The following is a 19,263-nucleotide window of genomic DNA, read 5'->3' as shown; positions in this document are numbered from 1 at the left end:
GACACCCCCTCCAGTCTTGCCCAGGGTCTGCTTCCAGAGGACACTTGTGCTGGACCCCCATCACCAAGCTCTGCCTCTCACAGCGTCCTGGAAGGAGAGGTGGACCCCACTGGGGAAAGGGGCTGTGTGGGCACCTGCCTGAGGCAGGAGGCTGCTCAGAGCCCACTTCTACCCAGCACACTGAGCCCCCCACTTCCTAGTACAGAGAGGTCCAGCTGTGGTGCACTACAGACAGACCAGGTCTTCGGAAGGTCGCAGGACGCACATTCCACAGCGCTGGCTGCTCTCACCCTCTCCCCGTTACCAGAGTGCTTTTTGGTGGACTCCTTTAAGCCCCCAAGTCTGGGGCCCTTTTGTGGTCAAATTTCAAAGACCTGACGGGGTTGTCTGTTGCAGACTGAATAGAGCCTGTGGCCTCAGGCAAGGCCTGTTCCAGCCTGCAGCAAGGAGCCAATGAGGGGAGCCTGAAACATGTCCCCCCCACCACAGCAGGAAGCACCTGCTGTCCTGGCAGCCCACAGCCAATGGCTTCTAAGAGTAGAAGAGTGTTAATCAGACTACCTGTGACCCAGCAGTTCACTCCCAGGCATAAATCTAAGCAGGCAAACTCAAGACTCAAAACCTTCGACATGCCCCCAGCAGTGGGGTCCAAAACAGCCCCAGAGTAGAAGCAACGCCAGCTGTCTGTCGGTGGATGAACGCACAGGTAGCGCAACATGGTCCAGGCAACAGCAGACGCCACTCAGCCAGAGGAAGGGGGCAGGAGTGACGCGTGCTGTGAGAAGCCAGGCACCAGGACCCCTCAGGCCGAAAGCAGAGCAGGGGACAGGATGACTGCGCTCTGAGGTTTCAGGGGATGTAACTGATCTAGGTAGTTAGCAGAATACACTAAAACCACTGACTTGTACATACTCTGGACAGGTGAGCTGAACAGTCCATGAATTCTCTCTCAGTAAAGCTACCCAAGAACAGCAGATACCCACAGTGAAGTCAGCTCTCCATGGCCAGACCTTCAGAGCAGTGCCTGACACTGGCTTCAGGGGAGGGATGGGGACCAGGGGCTACTTAGCAGGGCCCCAGTGGGAGAAATCCCTCCTGGGAAGTCAGCCTGTGGTTCCCACACCTAGCTTGGATGCCACATCCCGTGGGCAAGCAGCAGCCTCCTGCCCTACCATTTGGCCAAGGGACGCTTTTGCCCCCTGGGTCAGCTTCATCCTGTGCATGGGCTGTGCCCCTGATGACGCAACATCGCAGCACCCAGGCTGGTCTCCGCGAGTAGGTGGCCTGAAACAGCCACAACCTTGCCCCTTCCCAGCCCCAGGGCGGACACTCTGCCTTGAGTAAGCTGCTGCCCCTCTTCCTGGTCCAGTCCTGCCCATACCTGGGTGCCTGCTCCACTCCTGGGTTCCCACCTCTCCTCCCCGTGGTCTCCAGGAGCTGCCCACCACATGCCCTGGGCTGTACTGCTCATTGTGGCCCTGTCTGTGGCCTGGCCAGGCTTTGGCCACCCCATGCATTGGCATGGTTTCCTCGGGAGGTGTGTGCCAGCACACACCACTCAGCAGGGTGGCGGTGATGATGGGTGTGAGTGTTTGTCTCAGCCCGGCCCCGCATGGCGGTTTTGCATTTGGACTTGAGGACAAGCTGCCAGTGAGCATCTCTCCCCATTACTGTGAAAGCAACACGTCTGGACGTCACCCTCAGGCCTCACACATCCTCCCTGCTGGGCTCCACACTGCTCCTGGGAGGGACTCCCCCAGCTGCCGGCCCGCCCCTCTATTCTACATCGTGGCCATCATCATCACCCAGACCCACGTGCTTCCTCACACTGGGGTCTGGATCCTGCATGTCCTGGGGACACCGGCTTTAGAAACTTTTTTGAGACAGTCTTCTGTTGCCCAGGCTGGAGTGCAATGGCACCATCTCGGCTCGCTGCAACCTCCGCCTCCTGGGTTCAAGAGCTTCTCATGCCTCAGCCTCCTGAGTAGCTTGGATTACAGGTGCGTGCCACCACACCCAACTAATTTTTGTATTTTTAGTAGAGACGGGGTTTCACCATGTTGGCCAGGCTGGTCTCGAACTTACAACCTTAGATGATCCGCCTGTCTTGGCCTCCCAAAGTGTTGGGATTACATGCTTAAGACACTGTGCCCAACCAAGAAACTTTAAAAAAAAGTTTTCACAACCAACAAGCTGAGTTACAGCCAGCACAGTGCTTTATAAACTGTCACCCTGGGGATGCTGCTCAGAGAGGAGGGTCCTCAGGGTGAGGTCCTGCCCAGGGGGAACAGCAGCCACAGCAGTACCAGGCTCACCCCCTCCACAACTTCCCAGCCCAGCAGGGACTTCAGGTGCAGATGGAAGTGAAGGTGGGGTAGCAGCGAGGGCCTCCACTGAGCCAGAGAAAGCGACCTGCCCGACCCCTCTGCACCAGGGCAGTGGGCCGAGCCCAGCTGTCCATGGCATGATGACCTCCGGTAGGTGCGCTGTGAGTCTTGGGCCTTGTGACAACTTGGTTGGGTCAGGTCAGCCGACATGGGGCAGGCAAGGGCCCAGCCCTGTCCACCGATGCTACCCCTGGAGCAAAGCCCCCCCACTGCAGCTCGGAGGAAGGGCCGGGGTGCCGGTTGGCCTGCAGTTGGGGAGCGGGATGGAGTGGAGTGGTCAGGGGTACCTATTCTGCCAGCCCAGTCCAGTCCATGGTCTGGGTCAGGAAGCAGGTGCGCACGCTGTGGGTGAGGGCATGACTGCTTGCAGGAGGGAGGCCATGTCTCCCCAGCCATCCCCCGATCCTGGACCCCAGAATCGGGTCACATCCATCATTTCACTGAGAGGGAAACAGCTGGGGCCATAGAGTTCATTCACCGGCAGAGCTGCAGGGAGAACCTCTGCTTCCCTCCCAAGGGACTTTACTCTGAATTGCCAGGACCCTGTACGGGCCAGAATCCTGGGCCCATCTGTGGCCAGTGGGACCCATGACCCCTCTGTTTCCGGGGGGCGGGGGGCAAGTGGATGAGGGCCAGACCCTTGTGAGCTCTGCAGCACGTTGCCGCTGGTTGCCTGGGAAGGGTGGAAGGGGATAGCCAGAAGACAGCTCCCCAGACCTTGATGGTGGCCCAGGGGAGACGGTAGAGAGCCGTGCCCCTCGAGGGGTGACACTGAAGGTACTAAAGCCCAGCCTGGCACCGGCCCCTCCTCCTCCTCCCCACAGACAGGGTCTGAGAGAGTGCTTAGTAGTGACTGTGCCTCTCCACCCCATCTCCCTTAGACCTGGCAGAAGACAGCCCCCACGGCGTGGGGGGTGGGGAGGGAAACCTTTTTGCACCAGCACCAGGTGCCCCAGGGCAACCACCTCCAAGGAGCTCAGCTGGAACACGATGCTGTGGCTGACGGGACGCCCAAGTGAGCCCCAGCTGGAGAATGGGCAGGACACCCAGCATGCAGCACCCTGACTGTCCCGTAGCTAACTCACACCCCAGAGGCCAGCTTGGCACTTGTCCCCAGCTCACGCATTGACCCCAGGGAGGTTCATTTAAAAGCACCCACAAGTGCCAGTGCATTAAGCAGGCTAAAAATAGAACCTGTCCCTACACCTCCCACCCTGCCCATCACTTGGCTCTTCCTAAAATAACTATGTGCACAAGTCTCTGGCTGCGATGGGGAAAATCAAGTTGCAAGTGTGAGCTGGTATTTTGGTCCCAGCAGGAGCACAGGGGCCTGTTCTCTGTGGGCATCTCGGGGAGGGGAGGCATCTTAGGAACCAGACAGCAGGACCGACATGTGCAGTGGTTCCCCAGAGAGGCAGAAATGGGCCTCTCCATAGGTCGACAATAAACCTACCACTGGCCCCCCTGAGCACCCCATGCAGACAGCCCCCGACATCCTCACACCCAAGGGCCAGACAGGTGCTTGCACATTGAGCACCCAGACCCAAGGCACCAAGCACTGCCGGGGCTGCCACGGGCAGGCGGAGCCCTGGTGGGTGAGGGCCTGGCCATGTGCTGACCCTACATAGCCACCATATAGAGCTGCAGAATGGGATTCACAAGGTCAGGGTCCCTTCAAGGGGAGGTCAGCCCTGTTCGAGGCACCAGGACCCCAGCCCAACACACTGACTGTAGCCCAAGGGGCTGCTGCTCTTCCCTCTAAGCCACCTGGAGGACTGAATTAGGGTGCGGGGGGTGGGGGGTGCTGGGGGAGGCTCAGGGGGAGTCAAACACAGGGCACCTCACCTAGAAGCTGGCTCCAAGCCCAACGCCACAGGTGAGACAAAAACATGACTGGCAGTCCCCCCTCCCCTGGGCATCTGACCTGACCCGCAGCCCTGGGGCCAGCCCCATCCCCAGCTGTTTCTAGGTCTCTGCGTTCCTGTCCAGGACACGGAACACACAAGCAGTAAGCTCAACATCCAAGGCCCAAGGCTACTAACCAGAGGCCAGACTCTGGCTGAGGAAGTGGCGGGGAGCACACGGGTCCCACGCTGTCTGGAAGTCAGGAGGTTGGTGTGCTTTCTAGAGAACAGCCCAGGGCAGTCCCCTCAAGGAAAGAGGTGTGACACGTGCCCCTCCGGGGCTTGCCTAGGGGAGGGTGTCACCCTCCCATCTGTACCCCCACCCTGCTCTACACCTGCAGAGGAACGAAGGAGCAGTGCCCTGGCTGGAAACCTCGGGAAACCCCAGACCAGTGGAGTGGTTGTTGCTCCCCTGGGTCAGCCCGGTGGCCACCCACTCACCGTAGTGGACTTGAGCTCATCCCCGTTCTCCTCGTCAGACTCGAGCGCGACAGGCAAGGACTTCTGGGGCGGGGAGAAGGTCAGGTCCCAGCGCAGCAGCCGGGGCTCGGCCCCACCGCCCAGCCGCAGGCTCGCCAGTTTCTGCACCGCAGGCTCCGCGGAGGAGGCTGGCCTGAAGTTCTCCTTGTTCTGGGCCTTGGACCGCAGTCTCTGCACCCCAAAGCCCCGGTCGTCAGGGCGGTGGTCGTCCCCTGAGCCCCGGCAGGCCCCGCCCTTGCTGTAGCGTCTTTTCTGGGGGTGTGCCTCCTGCGCCTCCATCCTCAGCAGGGGCTTCATCTCCATCCTGTAGTTGCTCAGCTTCTCCTCCTGCAGCTCCAGCAGCCTGGCGCCCCCGGGGCTGTGGTTGCTGGCCCGGTGGTGGGAAGTCCACGCAAATACCGGGGGTGACTCCGTCCGCCGCTCCCGCGGCTTGGGGTTCCCAGGCTGCTTGCGGCCCAAGCCTCGGGCACGGAGGTCGTCCACACGCAGGGCGCTGCTGCGGACACCCCTGGAGCCCCCGACCTGCTCCTCGCCCCAGCTGCTGCGGGCGCAGTCCCCGGCCCGACCCTCCAGAAGCATCTGGATGTCCCCACCCCGCTCCTCGTCCACTGACACCTGCCGCGAGAAGTGGGCGACCTTGTTCCTGGCGGCAGGCGCGGGCGGTGGGGTGGCTGTGGGGCTGGCGGGGAAGCTCTGCAGGGGGCTGTCGTCGGGGGTCAGGTCAGAGGGGGTGGTGCCTTTGCGGTACAGCTCGGGGCTCTCCTGCTGCAGGGGCGTCCCGGTCGACAGCACCTCAATGTCGTCACAGGAGGTCTGACGCTTCGGCCTCTGGTACTCCAGCCCTGTTGGGGGACAAGACAACAGCGGCCGGGGTCACCCTGCATGTTCTGGAGCAAGGCTGCGTCACCTGTGAGGATGGGGTTCCCCCGGCCAGGGCGCCAGGCCGAACCTGGGGGCAGCAGATGCTTCCCACTCAATGAAACACTGCAGGCAAGAGGAGGGAACTGGGGACCGTGGCTTCCAAAGCCCTCTGTGGGCTCTCCATCCCACAGACACTTGGAGGAAGACAGGCTGGCCCCAGACCACAAGAGGAGGTGCAGGCAGCAGCTCCCAAATTACAAGGGAGACTCAGGGCTTAGGAAGCACTTGAGGACAATGAGGGGTGAACTTGTGTACCACAGACCCTAATTTGCCTGTCCTGAGGGTGAGAGGAACCCCGTGCCCTAACGGACGACCTGCCTAGGGAGGCCGAGCTGTCACAGCAAGGCCGCTGACACGGCTACCTGCCTGGGACTGTGTTTTAGGGTGCTGGAATGGCCTTGCTGAGAAACAGCTGGTGCCAGGGCCAGCGTGAGAACCTAGGAGCCTGCTTCCCTCCCCCTGCACCCCACCCAGCTGTGTGAGGCTGCTGTGGAGCCTCAAGTCTTGGGGCTGGGCTCCCCTTCCCTACAGGGGGTAGAGAAGGCCTGGGAACGGGAGGCCACTGCAGGACCTAGGAGACAGCTCTGCATCCAGCAGTGTTCCCGTTGTCTGCTAGGGCCTCTGTCCCTGGGAGCCCTGACCCCCTGGCCTGGACAGGGAGGGGCAACATCATAGGACCAGCCCCAAGACTTATCTGGAACTCTGGGACTACCCTACAGGAGGCAGGAACCAAGAACAATACTGGGATCTCGTTTCCCGCCAAGACAGTGCAGAGGGAGCCACGCTGGCCTTTACTCCATTCAGAGAAACTCAAGAATGAGGCGTTTCTTACCCTTCAGGGAAGAGTTACACATTCATCTCAAGTAGGGTCCTAGGCTCAGTGCAGATCAGCTGCCGCCCCCCCCGTCCCCCACAATCCCCTCCACTTCCCTGTCCTGCTTGGGCCAAAAAAGTGCAGGGCTGTGCGGGGAAGCGGGGTGTCTTCCCTCAGAGGATGGAGATATCAGAGCCCTGCCCGGGCTGTAGCCCGAGTCTCTGAACTTTGGGCCGGAGAGAAAAGGGAGACGGCTCCCCTCAGTGGGGCAGGGGCTAGGCCCTCCACTTGTAGAAAGATGTCAGCAAGCAGAGTCGGGTCATGGTGTGTCTTCCTGCTTCGTGGTCTAAGAGGCAGTGTTGAGCAGAGTGAGGCTATGGCCCTGGAGTGCAGCTGTGTGGCTGTAGGTGGGCAGCCCGCCCTCCGAGTCTGCGTCCCTATCACACAGGGGTGCGTGGTCTTTCATCACTGTTGCACATGGTCACGCCCCAGCTGCAGGGCTGGGCTGCTGTGTATACCCCCAGCAGAGAAGGGAATGGGCCAGGGAGGGTCTGTGGAGAACTGCTCTTACATCCACCCATGCACCTGATGCACAGCCCTGGGCTCTCCTCCATCCACCCTCTCTGCCTGTGGCGGGAACCCCTGGCCCTGTCAGATACCCCAATCACGTCCACTGTTCACATCTGCACCCCAGCCGGAATGGGGCTTCTGAGGGACCCACGTTCTTGTGCCTTAGACGCTGGGGCCCCAGGTACCATGCCCTACCAGTGGGCCCCTGACCTTTCCCACTTTCCCATGAGGCCGTCCACCCACGGCAGCACAGAGATCAGGCCTGGCTGGCCAGCAGACCTGCACCCTCGAGGGTACCCCCACTCCCAGCACCAGGGGTGGGGCATCCTCAGCTAAAAGATGCTCCGGTGCAGGTAACATCCTGGGAGGCATTGCGGTGAAGATGGGAGGTGGCTACGCATGCAGCCTCTGCAACGCTGCTCCTCCGCCTTCGAGCCACCTGCATGCTGGAGCCTGGACGCTCAGTCCTCCTGCTGCCTCCTGTTTCGTTTATCCATCCTGGGGCACTGCACCCACTCCCCACATGCATATGCCCACTCCACGTGTGCCCCGCAAGTGTATATCCCACAAGTGTATGCCCCACCCCCTCCCAGCCCAGGCGGGTGGTCAGGGGGGAGGCAAGGAGGAGCACCAGGGAGCAAGAAATTCAGGGACCGACAGAGACACTGACCACAGTGGCACCAGGCCTGTGGCCCTCCCACTTGGACATTTTGGGGTCTGTCTGGAGGGGCCAGGAGAGTGTAGGTGATGCACTGAAAGAGAAGTTGGAGGTGGGGGAGTGTGGATCATCCCCCTGACCCCCAGGCTGCAGCTGCAGGCTTGGTGGGGACTGGCCCTCACCTGCTGAAAAGGCCTTGGAAAGGAGGTGGACAGCTACCTCCAGAGCCCGAGGGGGCTGGCGTCCTGGGTGGAAAAATGGGCTGGTTCCAGGTAGGTGAAAGCCCAGCAGCCCCCAGGCTAGACTCCTTATCCTGTCCTGAAGGCCGGAACAGCAAGCGCTGCATGTTCAGGGCTGTGCGGTCAGACTGCCGACCTCCAGTGTGCAGACCCTGATCTAGGGCCTCTCACTGGTCAGAGCTCAGCTTAAGGGAGTGCGATCCTAACCCTACTCTCTGGGGCCTCCGGATGCAGAGGACGCTTCCAGGGGAGGTAGGAGAGAAGCAGTGCCTATGGCCTCTATGTCCACCTCCCCATTGTTTCGTGCCCCTGCCACTGTCGTGCCATATCACCCATGATCCCCCTCCTCAAAGGGAGGATGAGGTTCCTAAATGGGGCAGCAGCTTCCATCTCTTTCCGAGGGGCCCACAGGAGTTGCTGCTGTTAGTGATGCTGTCCAGCCCAGCAGCCCATGGGTATGTTTAATTGTAGGTTAGTTCAGATCAAAATGGGGTCAAGAGTCAGCTCCTCAGGCACACCTGCCACGCTGGACCCAACAGACAGGACAATCTCATCACCAAAGTTTCAACAACACCATGGGGGGAGGGCAGGCAGACAGCACAGGCCAGGCGCGCGGGCATTCACTCTTGGCAGCTAGCAAGCACCACGTGGTGCCACAAGGATGCAGCTGCAGGAACAGCAGAAACCTGCCAGGACCCACATCCTGCATCCCGGGGTGCCAGACCCTGGCACAGACACCTTCCAGCGGAGAGGTGGACACCAGGCAGGGAGCAGCTTGGCCAAGCGCATCTAAGCCTGCCCACCCTGGAGGATGCATCTGCTGCTGGGGCTGCCTGGCCATCCACACGTCCCCTGCTCCCCACAATGCCAGTGTCATGCTGAGTAGGACTCACCGTTTTCCCGGTGCTGGAAGGAAGGGGAGAACTCTTTGGCAGTGATCCTGGCGATCCGCGCCTCCTCCTGGGCTTTCTGAGCCGCTGTGAGGGCTGCCTCAGCCTTTGCCCGAGAGTGGGAGGTCCTGCGGGAGATAGGGAGGAATGTCAGAGGGGCAGGAAGCACAGGTGACAGGGTGTGTGGGGGGAGGTACTAGGCCAACTCCCCCGCCCCCAACAGGCTTGGCTCGGACTTTGTTCATTCATTCATTAAACTCACTGGGACATGCTTGAAAACATCTCTGGGCAGAGGGTGGTGGCTCATGCCTATAATCCTAGCACTTTGAGGGGCCAAGGCGGGACAATCCCTTAAGCTCAGGGGTTCACGACCAGCCTGGGCAACAGGGCAAAACCCCGTCTCTACCAAAATTATGAAGTGAGCTGTGCTTGGATCTGTAGTCCCAGCTACTTGGGAGACTGAGGCAGGAAGATTGATTGAACCTGGGCAATGGAGGCTGCAGTGAGCCGAGAACGTGTCACTGCACTCCAGCCTGGGTAAGAGAGCGAGACTCTGTCTCAAAAAGAAAACATTTCTGATTTCATTATCAACAACCACTGGCACATGCACAGAAAGAGTCCAAGCCTGGATGACCCCACCCCGCAGGGTGGACATGGTGACAGGCCCCTGCGCTTCCTGCTGTTGCCCCAGTGCCAGCTGTGGGACCCTAATCGCAGCAACTCTGACTTGGAACCCTGGGACTTGGCCAGGTGGGCACTTCCCTCACCCAGCTGAAGGATGATGCCGACACCCATGTATGCCACGGAGGCACCAATATTCCTGTCAGTGGCTGGGCACGCTGCCCCTCTGGTGTCTCCCTGCCCTTTGTAAAGCAAGGGCCTAGATCGACACCCCAAAGGCAGAACATGGGGCTCTGTGCATTCTATTTCTGCCTACCAGGTGTGCTGGCTCCAGGAGGGCCTGCTGGTGGCCATGGCAAACAGGTACAATGCCACTCCCCCCTCCGAGCAGAGTCCCCAGGAGGCCTCCTGCTCGCAGTTCCCGACTTAACTCGGTTCAGGCTGCAGCAAAGCACCACAGCTCTGGCGGCTCATCAACAGTAGACATTACTTTTTCTCCCTATTCTGCTGTCTGCAGAAGACCCACTTTCTGAGTCCTGGACAGCACTTCCTGCTGTGTCATCAGACGGTAAGAGGGGTGAGGGCACTCTCGGGGGCCTCTTATCAGGGCATAATCCTTGCTACGAGGCTCTATCCTCAGCCTCATCACCTCCCAAAGGCCCCGCCTCCCAGCACCATCGCCCTGGAGGTGAGGATTAACACACACACCCGGCAGGGCGCAGGAACCTCCCACGAAGCGTGAGCCTCCCATCTCTGCCACACCCATCATTCCAAGCGCATGGGCTAACCCTGGGAAGCACACACTGCTGAGACGGCTTCCTCCTTTCAAAATTCCACTGTGCTAGCCAAGAACAATTTTACTAGAAGAAAATACATCTATGATATTTACATACAAAGAGTAATAAAAACCACAGCCAAGAACATGTGTCCAGGAAATGAGGCCAGCTGCTGAGAATGCCCCACACCAGGGTTCCCAGAGCCAGAGAGTGCACCCTCCCATCTTGCGGGGGCTCTGATCCCAGGCCTTGGGGTGGTGTGTGCATCCCCTGAAACTGTACCCAAAGTTTTCTGCATGATCCCCCCACAAGTAGAGGATCCATGGCTTTCATCACATTCCAGGAGGATTTGCAATGCCCCGAAACTAAAAACGCGTGGTCTGAACACGGCTGGGCCTGGACTCAGAAGCTGAGGTCCGCCGTGCAGCAGCTCCCGCCCAAAAATTGCCCACAAGTGGAAGGAAAGCAGGCTCCGAGCTCCCCAGAAGCCAAGGCAAGTGGGAAAACACCTGTCCCAGGGCACCTTCCAGAATGACCATGACTCGTGCGATGGCTGGTACTTTGTGAACGTCTCCTCCATTCCAGTAAGCTCCTAGAGAGGATGGGGTCTTGCACCTCCCAGGCCGTTCAGACCTGGACCACAGAGCCCCCCGTGCACACACAGCACATGGGAGCCAATGGGAAACTCACCAGAGGGGCTGCTATTTGGTTCCCACATCTTTGCTTAGTAAAACTACCACCAACATTAACTCACCAACATCATACGTGTATTTACATATATACGTTCACACATATATAAAAAGACGCAGTGCCAACACTAAAATATAACAAACCCAAACAAGCGCATCTTACAGAGAAGGAAGCTCCCAAACGCGCTGTAGAGGTTCACTATAAATGAGACACCAAGCCTCGGCCTGGCGCCCCTGACACCTGTGGCTCCCCGCTGGGGAGGGTCAAGCCGTGGTGACACAGGTGGGGAGGGTGTCGGAGCTCACACAGGGCCCCCACACCTGCACCGTGGCTCTGTAGCACCTCCACCTGGTCATCTCATGACCCCGCCTTTCTTGCAACCTGCCCCGGGAACATGGTGATGGTTCTGGCCATGCCTGACCCTATGCGTGAGGCTCCCATGACCCGCTCCGTGACCCAGAGGCAAGCAGTGAGAAGAGGCCTGGTTCCTGGGCCGCTGCGGACCGTGGGCTGGCCAGGCCAGATGCCGGGGCTCCTCCCACCTGGGAGCAGACTGCAGGATTTACCAGGCCACCTCTGCTGTGGACGGTACAGGGGACAGGGCCATAGCCGATGGAAGACGACGCCACAGCTATACATGAGGGAGGGGCGGATGGGGCCTGCGGTGACTCCCCAATTCCACCCTCAGCACCTGCAGTGGATTAAATGGTGTCTCCCAAAATGGGAATATGACTTTATTTGGAAATAGGGTATTTGTAGGATGAGATAAAACCCAGACGGCCCGACCCACCCCTGGAGTGTCTGATTCCCCAGGTCGGCGTGGGGCCTGGGAATCCGCATTTTAATCTTCCAGGTGAGGTGGAGGCCTCCACTGGTGCAGGGACCTCGCTTGGAGGACCACCGAAGGGGCAAACTCCAGAGTTCTCAACCCATACCTCGACCCCCTTTCACACCTGCTGCACGGCCACTCTGCTAGCCCACTTCACAACGCTGCTGTCACCCTGCCAGGTCCTCTGGTCCACACCCCAGGGGAACCGGCCCAGCCACAAGCTCACGGCACATAGCCCTCCTCCTCCTCAACCCCTGAGCTGAGGGTTCCTGCCTTGCCAGCACCGCACCCACTGCACCCCAGCTCTCCCTGCCTGCTGGAAGAGGGGCCACAAGAACCCACAGCCCACAACCCCACAGTGGGGTCCCTGCTCCCCATGGCCCAGCCCGTCAGAATGTGGTTTTCCCCACCACTGATGGCTCCTTGTTCCCCTCACTAAGGGGCAGCTCCCTGGCTCAGGTCCACCAGAAGACCGAGTCCCAGACCCTCCATGTCAGGTCTTCACAGCCCCTGTGCTCCCAGCTGCCACCTGTGCTGATGACCTAGGGGCCAGAGCGAGCCTGGGGCTTCTCCTCGGACCCCTTCCGTTCACCCTGCCTTTATCTGACACTGCTGAGTAAGGACTGTGCTGATTGCTGCCCCAGGGGCCCCAGTGAGCACGGAAGCATGATGAGAAGATGGGGTGCAGTGGGGGCTGCAGGGAGCCAAGAGCTGACCAGGACATTTTCAAGGGAAGAGGACTGTGCTGGGTGGACAAGGGGGCCAGGAGGCACCCCTGTCCTGGAGAACCACCCCCAGGCTGGGGAGAGCTGGAGGAGCAGGTGAGCAGGGCATCTGGGTGAGCACTACTGCAAAGTCATGAGAGTTTCCTGGAAGAGGGGGCACCTAAGCTGAGCTGGCAGGGGAGCCAAGAGGTCAGGAGGCAGCTCCTGATAAAGCCTGGAGTGACTGCTCACCTCTCACTGGCCCTCACCCACTCCCCTCCAGCCGGAAAGCCTCCTCCCTGGGGTCAGGGGTCTTTCACACATCTCATGTGATAGCTGGCACTGGGTGATGGCCCTTAGCTTTCCAGAGGGCCCATTCCACACATGTGACAACCCTAGGTCAGGCGCAGCAGTGAGCATCACTCCTCATGGGCAAATGAGGAAACAAAGGCATGAAGACTCCATCTCGGCCGCGCAGGTGGATCCGAGCCCCACAGGGGTCTCACAGCTACAGGATGGTGGCTCTGGCCCTGCCCACGTCCCCATCTTTGGGTTCCCAGGGGTCAGCTTGACGCAGCCTGGACCTTCCCTTCCAAGTAGAACTGACCTGAGCCTCCAAGCCAATCCCGGGGCTGGGGGCAGGATTTCCCCTGACAACTGGGCTCCCTCTTCTTACCAAGCAATAGACGCTGGCTGGCCAGGGCCAAGAACAGACTAAACACCCATCCTAGGTCACTGGAGCGCCTGACATCTCCATGGGCCCTTCCTGATCAGATGCAGCCAGGTGGGTCCCAGGCAGGTTCTGGGCCCGAGTGCCACCCTCCATCTCAGGGATCCCAGATGCATCTCAGAAAGCCTGTGTCGCTGAGGGATTCTTTCTCACCCTGATGACACACAGGCGGTCACGGGCAACATTTCTCCTGGGGCCTGGTGAGACGCAGATGCAGCCCGGTGCAGCATCAGGCCCCTCTTGCCTGGGCAGCAGGTGCCAGCCAGCCAGAGCCACAGAGGCTCCTTCCTGCCTCTCCCAGCTTTTAGGGGCTCTTGACGTGGCTTGTGGCCACCTCACACCCGCCTCTGCCTCTGTCGCCATGCCACCTCCTCCCTTGTGTCTGGGTCTCGCCTCTCCCCTTGTCAGAACACCCAGATAATCCAGGATGGCCTCATCCCGAGCTCCTTAACTCAGTTCCATGTGGAGACCCACAGCAGCCTCTCCCCACCCAGCCCTGCCATCCTCCCCTCTTCCAGGTTCATCTCTGGCAGGCAGCCATGCAGCAGGGAAGCGTGGATCTGGGGAGCAGGCTCCGGCAGGTCAGGAGGACCCCAGCAGGGGTGAGTGGGATACAGACAGCCCCTGGTGGCCATCCAGGAGGAGACTGCGAGCCTAGGGGAGGGTGCTCTGCTGAGTGCTGAAGGGTCCAAAGGGCCACCTAACTGGGAGGACCGTGGCCGTGGGAGACTCTGTGGAGACCGCTGCCTCATCTGAGAGACAACAGTCTAGGGTGGTTCAAGGTGAAATGTAAAAGCCAGGGGGCTTCCAGGCACTGTCTCAGGAAACCCCAACCTCCTACAGCCAGGGTTGGAGGGAGGCCAAGACCCAGAAGGCTGGACTCTCAGCAGGGCAGCATCCCGTGGCGAGGCCAGAGCCAGAAAGAACAGAACTGGAGACGCAGGGTAAAGGAACCCGGGCAGACAGAGCTGAGGGCCTGACCTTCCCTCCAGGGCCTGCAGAGACCAAGCAGCCCTTCCTGCTGGAAGACCCCCACAGTGACCTCTAACATGAGACTTGCCTCCCAGGATCTCCCTGGCTCCCCTTGTGGGACCAAACCAACCACAAGGGCAGGTCCCTGCACTCTCCAGGGAGGCGCTGGGCTGGCTCTGGTCAGGGCTCCCAGCAGGATTTGGCCAAGAGGGTCCAGGAAGGAGCTCGGGATCCATCCCTAGGCTGCCAGATCCAGGGACGAGAAAGCGGGAGTGGATCGACAGGAACTCGCTCTCCTAAGACCGGGCTTTAACACCCTGGCAAGAACTTTGAGGGGCCACGGGCACCTATGGTCTGCCAGGGCGGCTCTCGGAAGCTTTGCGGGGGCAGGGGAGCGGGGGCGGCCTGAGTCAACGCTGTGGCCCCACGGTGTGCAGCTGGAGGAAGGTCCTGTATATGGCTGGCACTGCTGGGGGGCACAGGTGAAGGCACAGAGCTCTCACAGGGATGCGTGTCTGTGGCACTTCCACTGCCGTGCCCTCCTCTGCTACTGAAGGCGGTGCTCTGCAGCTACACAGAACCTCAGGGGTCGTCTCAGTACAGGGGCTCTGGCCTGTGGGGTCCTCAGTGCTCATGAATGGCTGGGCTCATGGAACTGGCTGGCATGAATGACTCTGGCCCTTTCTGCTCCTGAGAAACCCTCTCTTTTCAGGCAGTCTCTGTCCTTTCCGCCTGGCTCAGTCCCCTCTCCGTGAGGACACCTGTCCCTCAAGCCTCTGAGCGCCCCGAATTGAGGCGGGCTGCTGCTGCAATCTCCCGAAGCCCGGCCTGCCCCAGTGCAGACACTCTCTGTGGGTCTCCTGGCTGTGAGCAGGGGCCTCGGGAGACCCCGAATCCTCAGGGCGGAGCCCATCACGGCACTTCCCTTGGAGAGAAGCTGGCAGAGGACAGCCAGAGTTCAGGAAGAAGCAAATGCAGCCCGATTCCCCTCTGTGCAAATGCCTGCCCTCCCAGGCGGCTGGCTGGTGCACTCACCCTTTCAGTGCATTATTAATGCCTGCAGCCCCAAACTAACATGTCTCAATAATTATCAATACACGGGATGTCGGGGATGAGAACTCAGCATCTGCGTCCCAGAAAAGCCCTCATCCAGTCAGTCCTCAATGATGAGGCTGACAGCAGACAACTCAGCTTTTAGCGTTAGTGGGAACCACAACGTTTACTGCTCCTCCTTGGGTGGGTACTGAGTGTCACATGGCTGCAGGAGACACGCCCACAGCCCCTCCGCAGAGCCCTGGTGGACAGCCTGGCTGTGCTCTGGCCCTCTGCATCCATTTGCAATGTGACGCACCCCCAGCTCCATGAGTGTGGGAAGTTCCTCTTTCAAGTTTCCTTTCTTGTTGAAGAATAAATTGTAAGTGTGCTTTGTTAAGCCCTACCTTATGTAGCCGTTGAACATGCCATGCTTATAAGCACATAGGACGTTCTACGTCCTTGTACGTTAACCAAGAGATCTGTGCTGGGCGTGCTCACAGGCATGTCCCAGCTCCCAGCCTATGCCCCTTACCCGTTTAAATAAGTTTTCAGTCGTCAGCCGACTGGGTTTTAGATTGACTGTGAGTTCTGGCTCCAGCCAACAAAGACCAGACACAGCAGTTAGGACAAGCTCAAATGTACAAGGGAGAAATGTGTCTGTGCCTTTGTTCCTTGGCCTTTCATAGCATGCTGGCTAGCAAGGGTGCCCTTCCTGCAGTCCAGGAAGCAAAAACTGCTTGCTGAGAGATCCTTTGTCTCAGAGCTGATTTTTCTTCGCGGCACCGAGCATCTGTTTCCGACAATGAGGAATGTAAGACCCCCATTTTGCACATGAGAAAACTCAAAGCCAGACTTGAGCTACTTGCCTGGGGCCCGGGGAAGTGGCGTCGAGAGTCCAAACCACACTGGACAGGTGAGGGCACCACACCCACGTCTACGTCTTTTACAAAGTCTGGCCTTGAGTTTTCTTGCACTGAGCCCCCAGCTTTTGGGGCAGAGGCTGGCCAGCCTTGGTGTGGTCAGTGCCCGGCGTCTCCCAGAGAGGCCTTTTATGTAATGGACAGAGGGTCCACAGGCACGTGCCACTGTGCCAGGCTAATATTTGCATTTTTTTTGTACAGAGGGGATCTCACTATGTTGCCCAGGCTGGTCTCAATGAACCCTCCCACTTCAGCCTCCCAAAGTGCTGGGTAGCGTGAGCCACTGCATCCAGCCTTACATTTTTAAAGGGGAGTGACATCATTGAGGAGAAACAAGCTCTACCCGGGGACGCTCTGGAGGCTTCTCGGGGGTCTCAGAAGGTCCTCCAGACTCAGACTCCCCCTCCCATTCCACGCTCTGCCCATCTACCTGTCTCCCTGCCCATACCCACTGCAGGGGACGCTGGCTGCATGGGAGAGCAGAGGCCAGGCTGGAGATGGAGGAGCTGGTCACATTTACAGACTGACAGAGACCACTGAGAGGGTCGGAAGCCGGACCGGGGGAGCACGGGGGGGAGGTCAAATCCCCACACTGCCCATTTCACAGACAAAAGGAACGAGGCCGTGGAAAGGAAAGGAGACGCCCAGTATCACACTGGGGGGAAGGGGTGGGGTCAGCATCTCCAACCCAGGGGCGCATAGTCCCCATGTGGCAAATCAGGCCAGCAGGCAGCTGCAGTCAAAAGGCATGGTGGACCGTCCTTATTTTAAAATGGGTTTTCTTCTCACTGCAGAAAGAACTTTCAGCTCTGCCAGGGAGCTGTGCACACGACAGGCTGAACCATGTCCCCTAAAACAGACAGTAGGAGTCTGCCCCCGGTGCCCACAACTGGGACCTTGTTCAGGGACAGGGTCTTACAGAGGTGACCCAGCTAAGGTGAGGCCATTAGGGCGGGCTCCTATCCAATATGATGGACGTCCATATAAACATGAGATGACTGTTGCATTTCACACTGTTTTTGTGTTTTACAATAAAACGTGCTACATTCGAATACAGAAAACTGAAAGGACACTCCAGGTGGCTGCTCCACTGCCCCCGGCAGGGCCACCCTACACGTGGCGCTCGCAGACCATGTTCTGTTCCTGCCTTAGCTGCAATCTTCTGTTCCAGGGCAGAAGAAAGGCCCACTGAGATGGAGGAGCGGGCGGGGAATCCCCCTACGAGGGCCCTGGGGCCACATCCCCTAAGCGCGCTTCCACGCTCAGAACCAGGAAACACGGCAGCTGGCCCGAAGGGTTCTCTACGTGGTGAGGTGGCGCTGGGGACTGGGGTGGTCAGGATGCTGTCATGTTATCCTGAAAGGAGAGACCTGGACACAGACATGCCCCGAGGGAGGATGCGAGAGACCCCCGGCTACAAGCTGAGGAACACAGCCTGGACCTGGACCCTGCTCCGGGCCCTTGGAAGGCACCGGCCCCACCAACCCCCAGTCTCAGACCTTGGACCTCCAGACTGTGAGGGAATCATGCCTGCAGCTGACGCCCCTAGGCGGGGGTGCTTGGCTCTAGCAGCCCAGGGACACTGGCACAGCCACACAGCACTTCCTTCCCGGGCACAGAGCCCCTCCACTCCCGAAGCGCTCCCAAAGTGGCACAGCCACTCCCACTCCCTCCACTCCCTGGCCATCATCGCCAGCCCTGAAGCCACCCTCAGACCCTCCCTCCATTCCAGCCCATCCCACCAATGTGGTGGCTCAGGGATGCCCAGAGTAAACCAGGCTCCAAGGCAAAGGAGGAGAGCCACTGCCACCCTCTGCCACCCTGTACCACCCTCTGCCACCCTGTGCCACCCTCTGCCACCCTGTGCCACCCTCCGCCACCCTGTGCCACCCTCCACCGCCCTCCACCACCCTCCAACAGAGGAAGCCAGCCTCTTCCCTGACTGAAGAAGACAGGGAAAGCAGCACACCCAGGGCAAGCGCCGCCTCCTCCTCAGGTGCTGTTGCCAAGGCAACCCTGCCTCTGCCAGGGAGGCAGCTGGGTGCGGAGGCCATGCCCTGGGCTAGGTGTGCAGCTGCCCTGTCTCCCACTGGTGCCCAGAGGAAGACCCAGGCCTGGAGGCAGAATCCGCAGGCCCCCCAATAGGCTGGTCAGCCCTCAGAAGGCTGGACTTAGGATCCCCTGGCCCTGCTTTCTAGCGTTGCTCAGCAAGGGGTGGGCAGAGGCAGTAGCCAGCTCAGTGCCAGGCCCAGCCACTGACTAGGGTGGGCCAGCTCCCACCCAGCTTTCACCTGAACAACGAACAAGATACTAAGAGGAGGAGGGGAGGGGAAGCCGCAGCGGGGAGCCAGAGGCCTTGAGGCCCCAAGTAAGGGTCTTGCGCTGAGGCCGCCCCAGTCAGGCTGTTCACACTAGGAGCTGGCCGGAAATGCAGATACACAGGCCCTGCTCAGCCCCCCCGAGTCGGAACCTGCCTCTTAACAGGGGGTTCGAGGGCTCATTAGTCACAGAAGTGGGGCCAGAGGCACAAGAGGGCCCTCACACTCCCTGGTTCCTTCGTTTCTCACACGCTGTGCCTTCCCCGAGATTCTCGGAACCCCCAAGACAGAGGGAGAGCACCTCAAGACTCCAGAGCAAACTGCTCGGGGCACAGAGAGGGGCAGGGAATAGCTCCAGAGAAGCCTGGCCGGGAAAAGGGCCCCACAGTGCCAGACACAGCCTCTGCACTGAGGTCTTCACCTGCCATGGTCTCAGGGGCCAGGAAGGTGGGGACGTCCCTGGCAGAAGACTGGAAATCAGCAGACAGCTCGGGACCTGCAGCACCAGCCCTGGCTGGCCCCGGCCCTTCATCTGCAGAGGGACCTAGGCTGCTGGCTGACCCCCTACAGCCTCAGTCTCTCCATCTGTAGAATGGGGAGACCAGAAAGCCCCGAAGCCATATTCCTCCTGACTGGACCACAGCCCCCACCAGCACTGGACCACAGCCCCGAATATCATGGGACCAAAGCTCCCATCATCACAGGACCACAGCGCCCCCCATCACAGGACCACAGCCCCCTCCATCACAGGACCACAGCGCCCCCCATCACAGGACCACAGCCCCCTCCATCACAGGACCACAGC

At 59.8% G+C, this 19,263-nt stretch overlaps 1 protein-coding gene and 2 long non-coding RNA genes across 7 annotated transcripts in view; 2 read left to right on the top strand and 1 right to left on the bottom strand.

Annotated features, from left to right (window-relative positions):
- JPH3 (junctophilin 3) overlaps window positions 1–19,263 on the bottom strand; it is a 109,343-nt gene that overhangs the window by 2,452 nt on the left and 87,628 nt on the right. Inside the window, exons 3-4 of the mRNA XM_032284630.1 lie at window positions 8,867–8,991; window positions 4,733–5,613 (exon numbers count right to left, since the gene is read on the bottom strand). Of these exons, the coding sequence (XP_032140521.1) occupies window positions 4,733–5,613; window positions 8,867–8,991 (1,006 nt within the window). The remainder of the gene's footprint in view (window positions 1–4,732; window positions 5,614–8,866; window positions 8,992–19,263) is intronic.
- Window positions 1,824–13,473, top strand: LOC116555744. 5 transcript variants are annotated; one of them, XR_004270655.1, is made up of 3 exons: window positions 1,824–1,833; window positions 10,143–11,538; window positions 12,220–13,473. It is a non-coding gene; the product is annotated as an uncharacterized LOC116555744 (long non-coding RNA). The 5 variants fall into 5 exon arrangements; XR_004270654.1 differs by having other exon boundaries at window positions 10,143–11,803; window positions 12,277–13,473; XR_004270653.1 differs by having other exon boundaries at window positions 10,143–11,803.
- Window positions 13,497–15,561, top strand: LOC116555746. Its single transcript, XR_004270658.1, has 2 exons — window positions 13,497–14,157; window positions 14,215–15,561. It is a non-coding gene; the product is annotated as an uncharacterized LOC116555746 (long non-coding RNA).

The sequence above is a fragment of the Sapajus apella genome, unplaced genomic scaffold (assembly GCF_009761245.1).
Source record: "Sapajus apella isolate SASKATOON/1434 unplaced genomic scaffold, GSC_monkey_1.0 scaffold15, whole genome shotgun sequence".
NCBI classification, from domain to species: domain Eukaryota; kingdom Metazoa; phylum Chordata; class Mammalia; order Primates; family Cebidae; genus Sapajus; species Sapajus apella.
The sequence above is the reverse complement of the archived record's forward strand: the minus strand, read 5'-3'. Positions and strand labels throughout refer to the sequence as shown.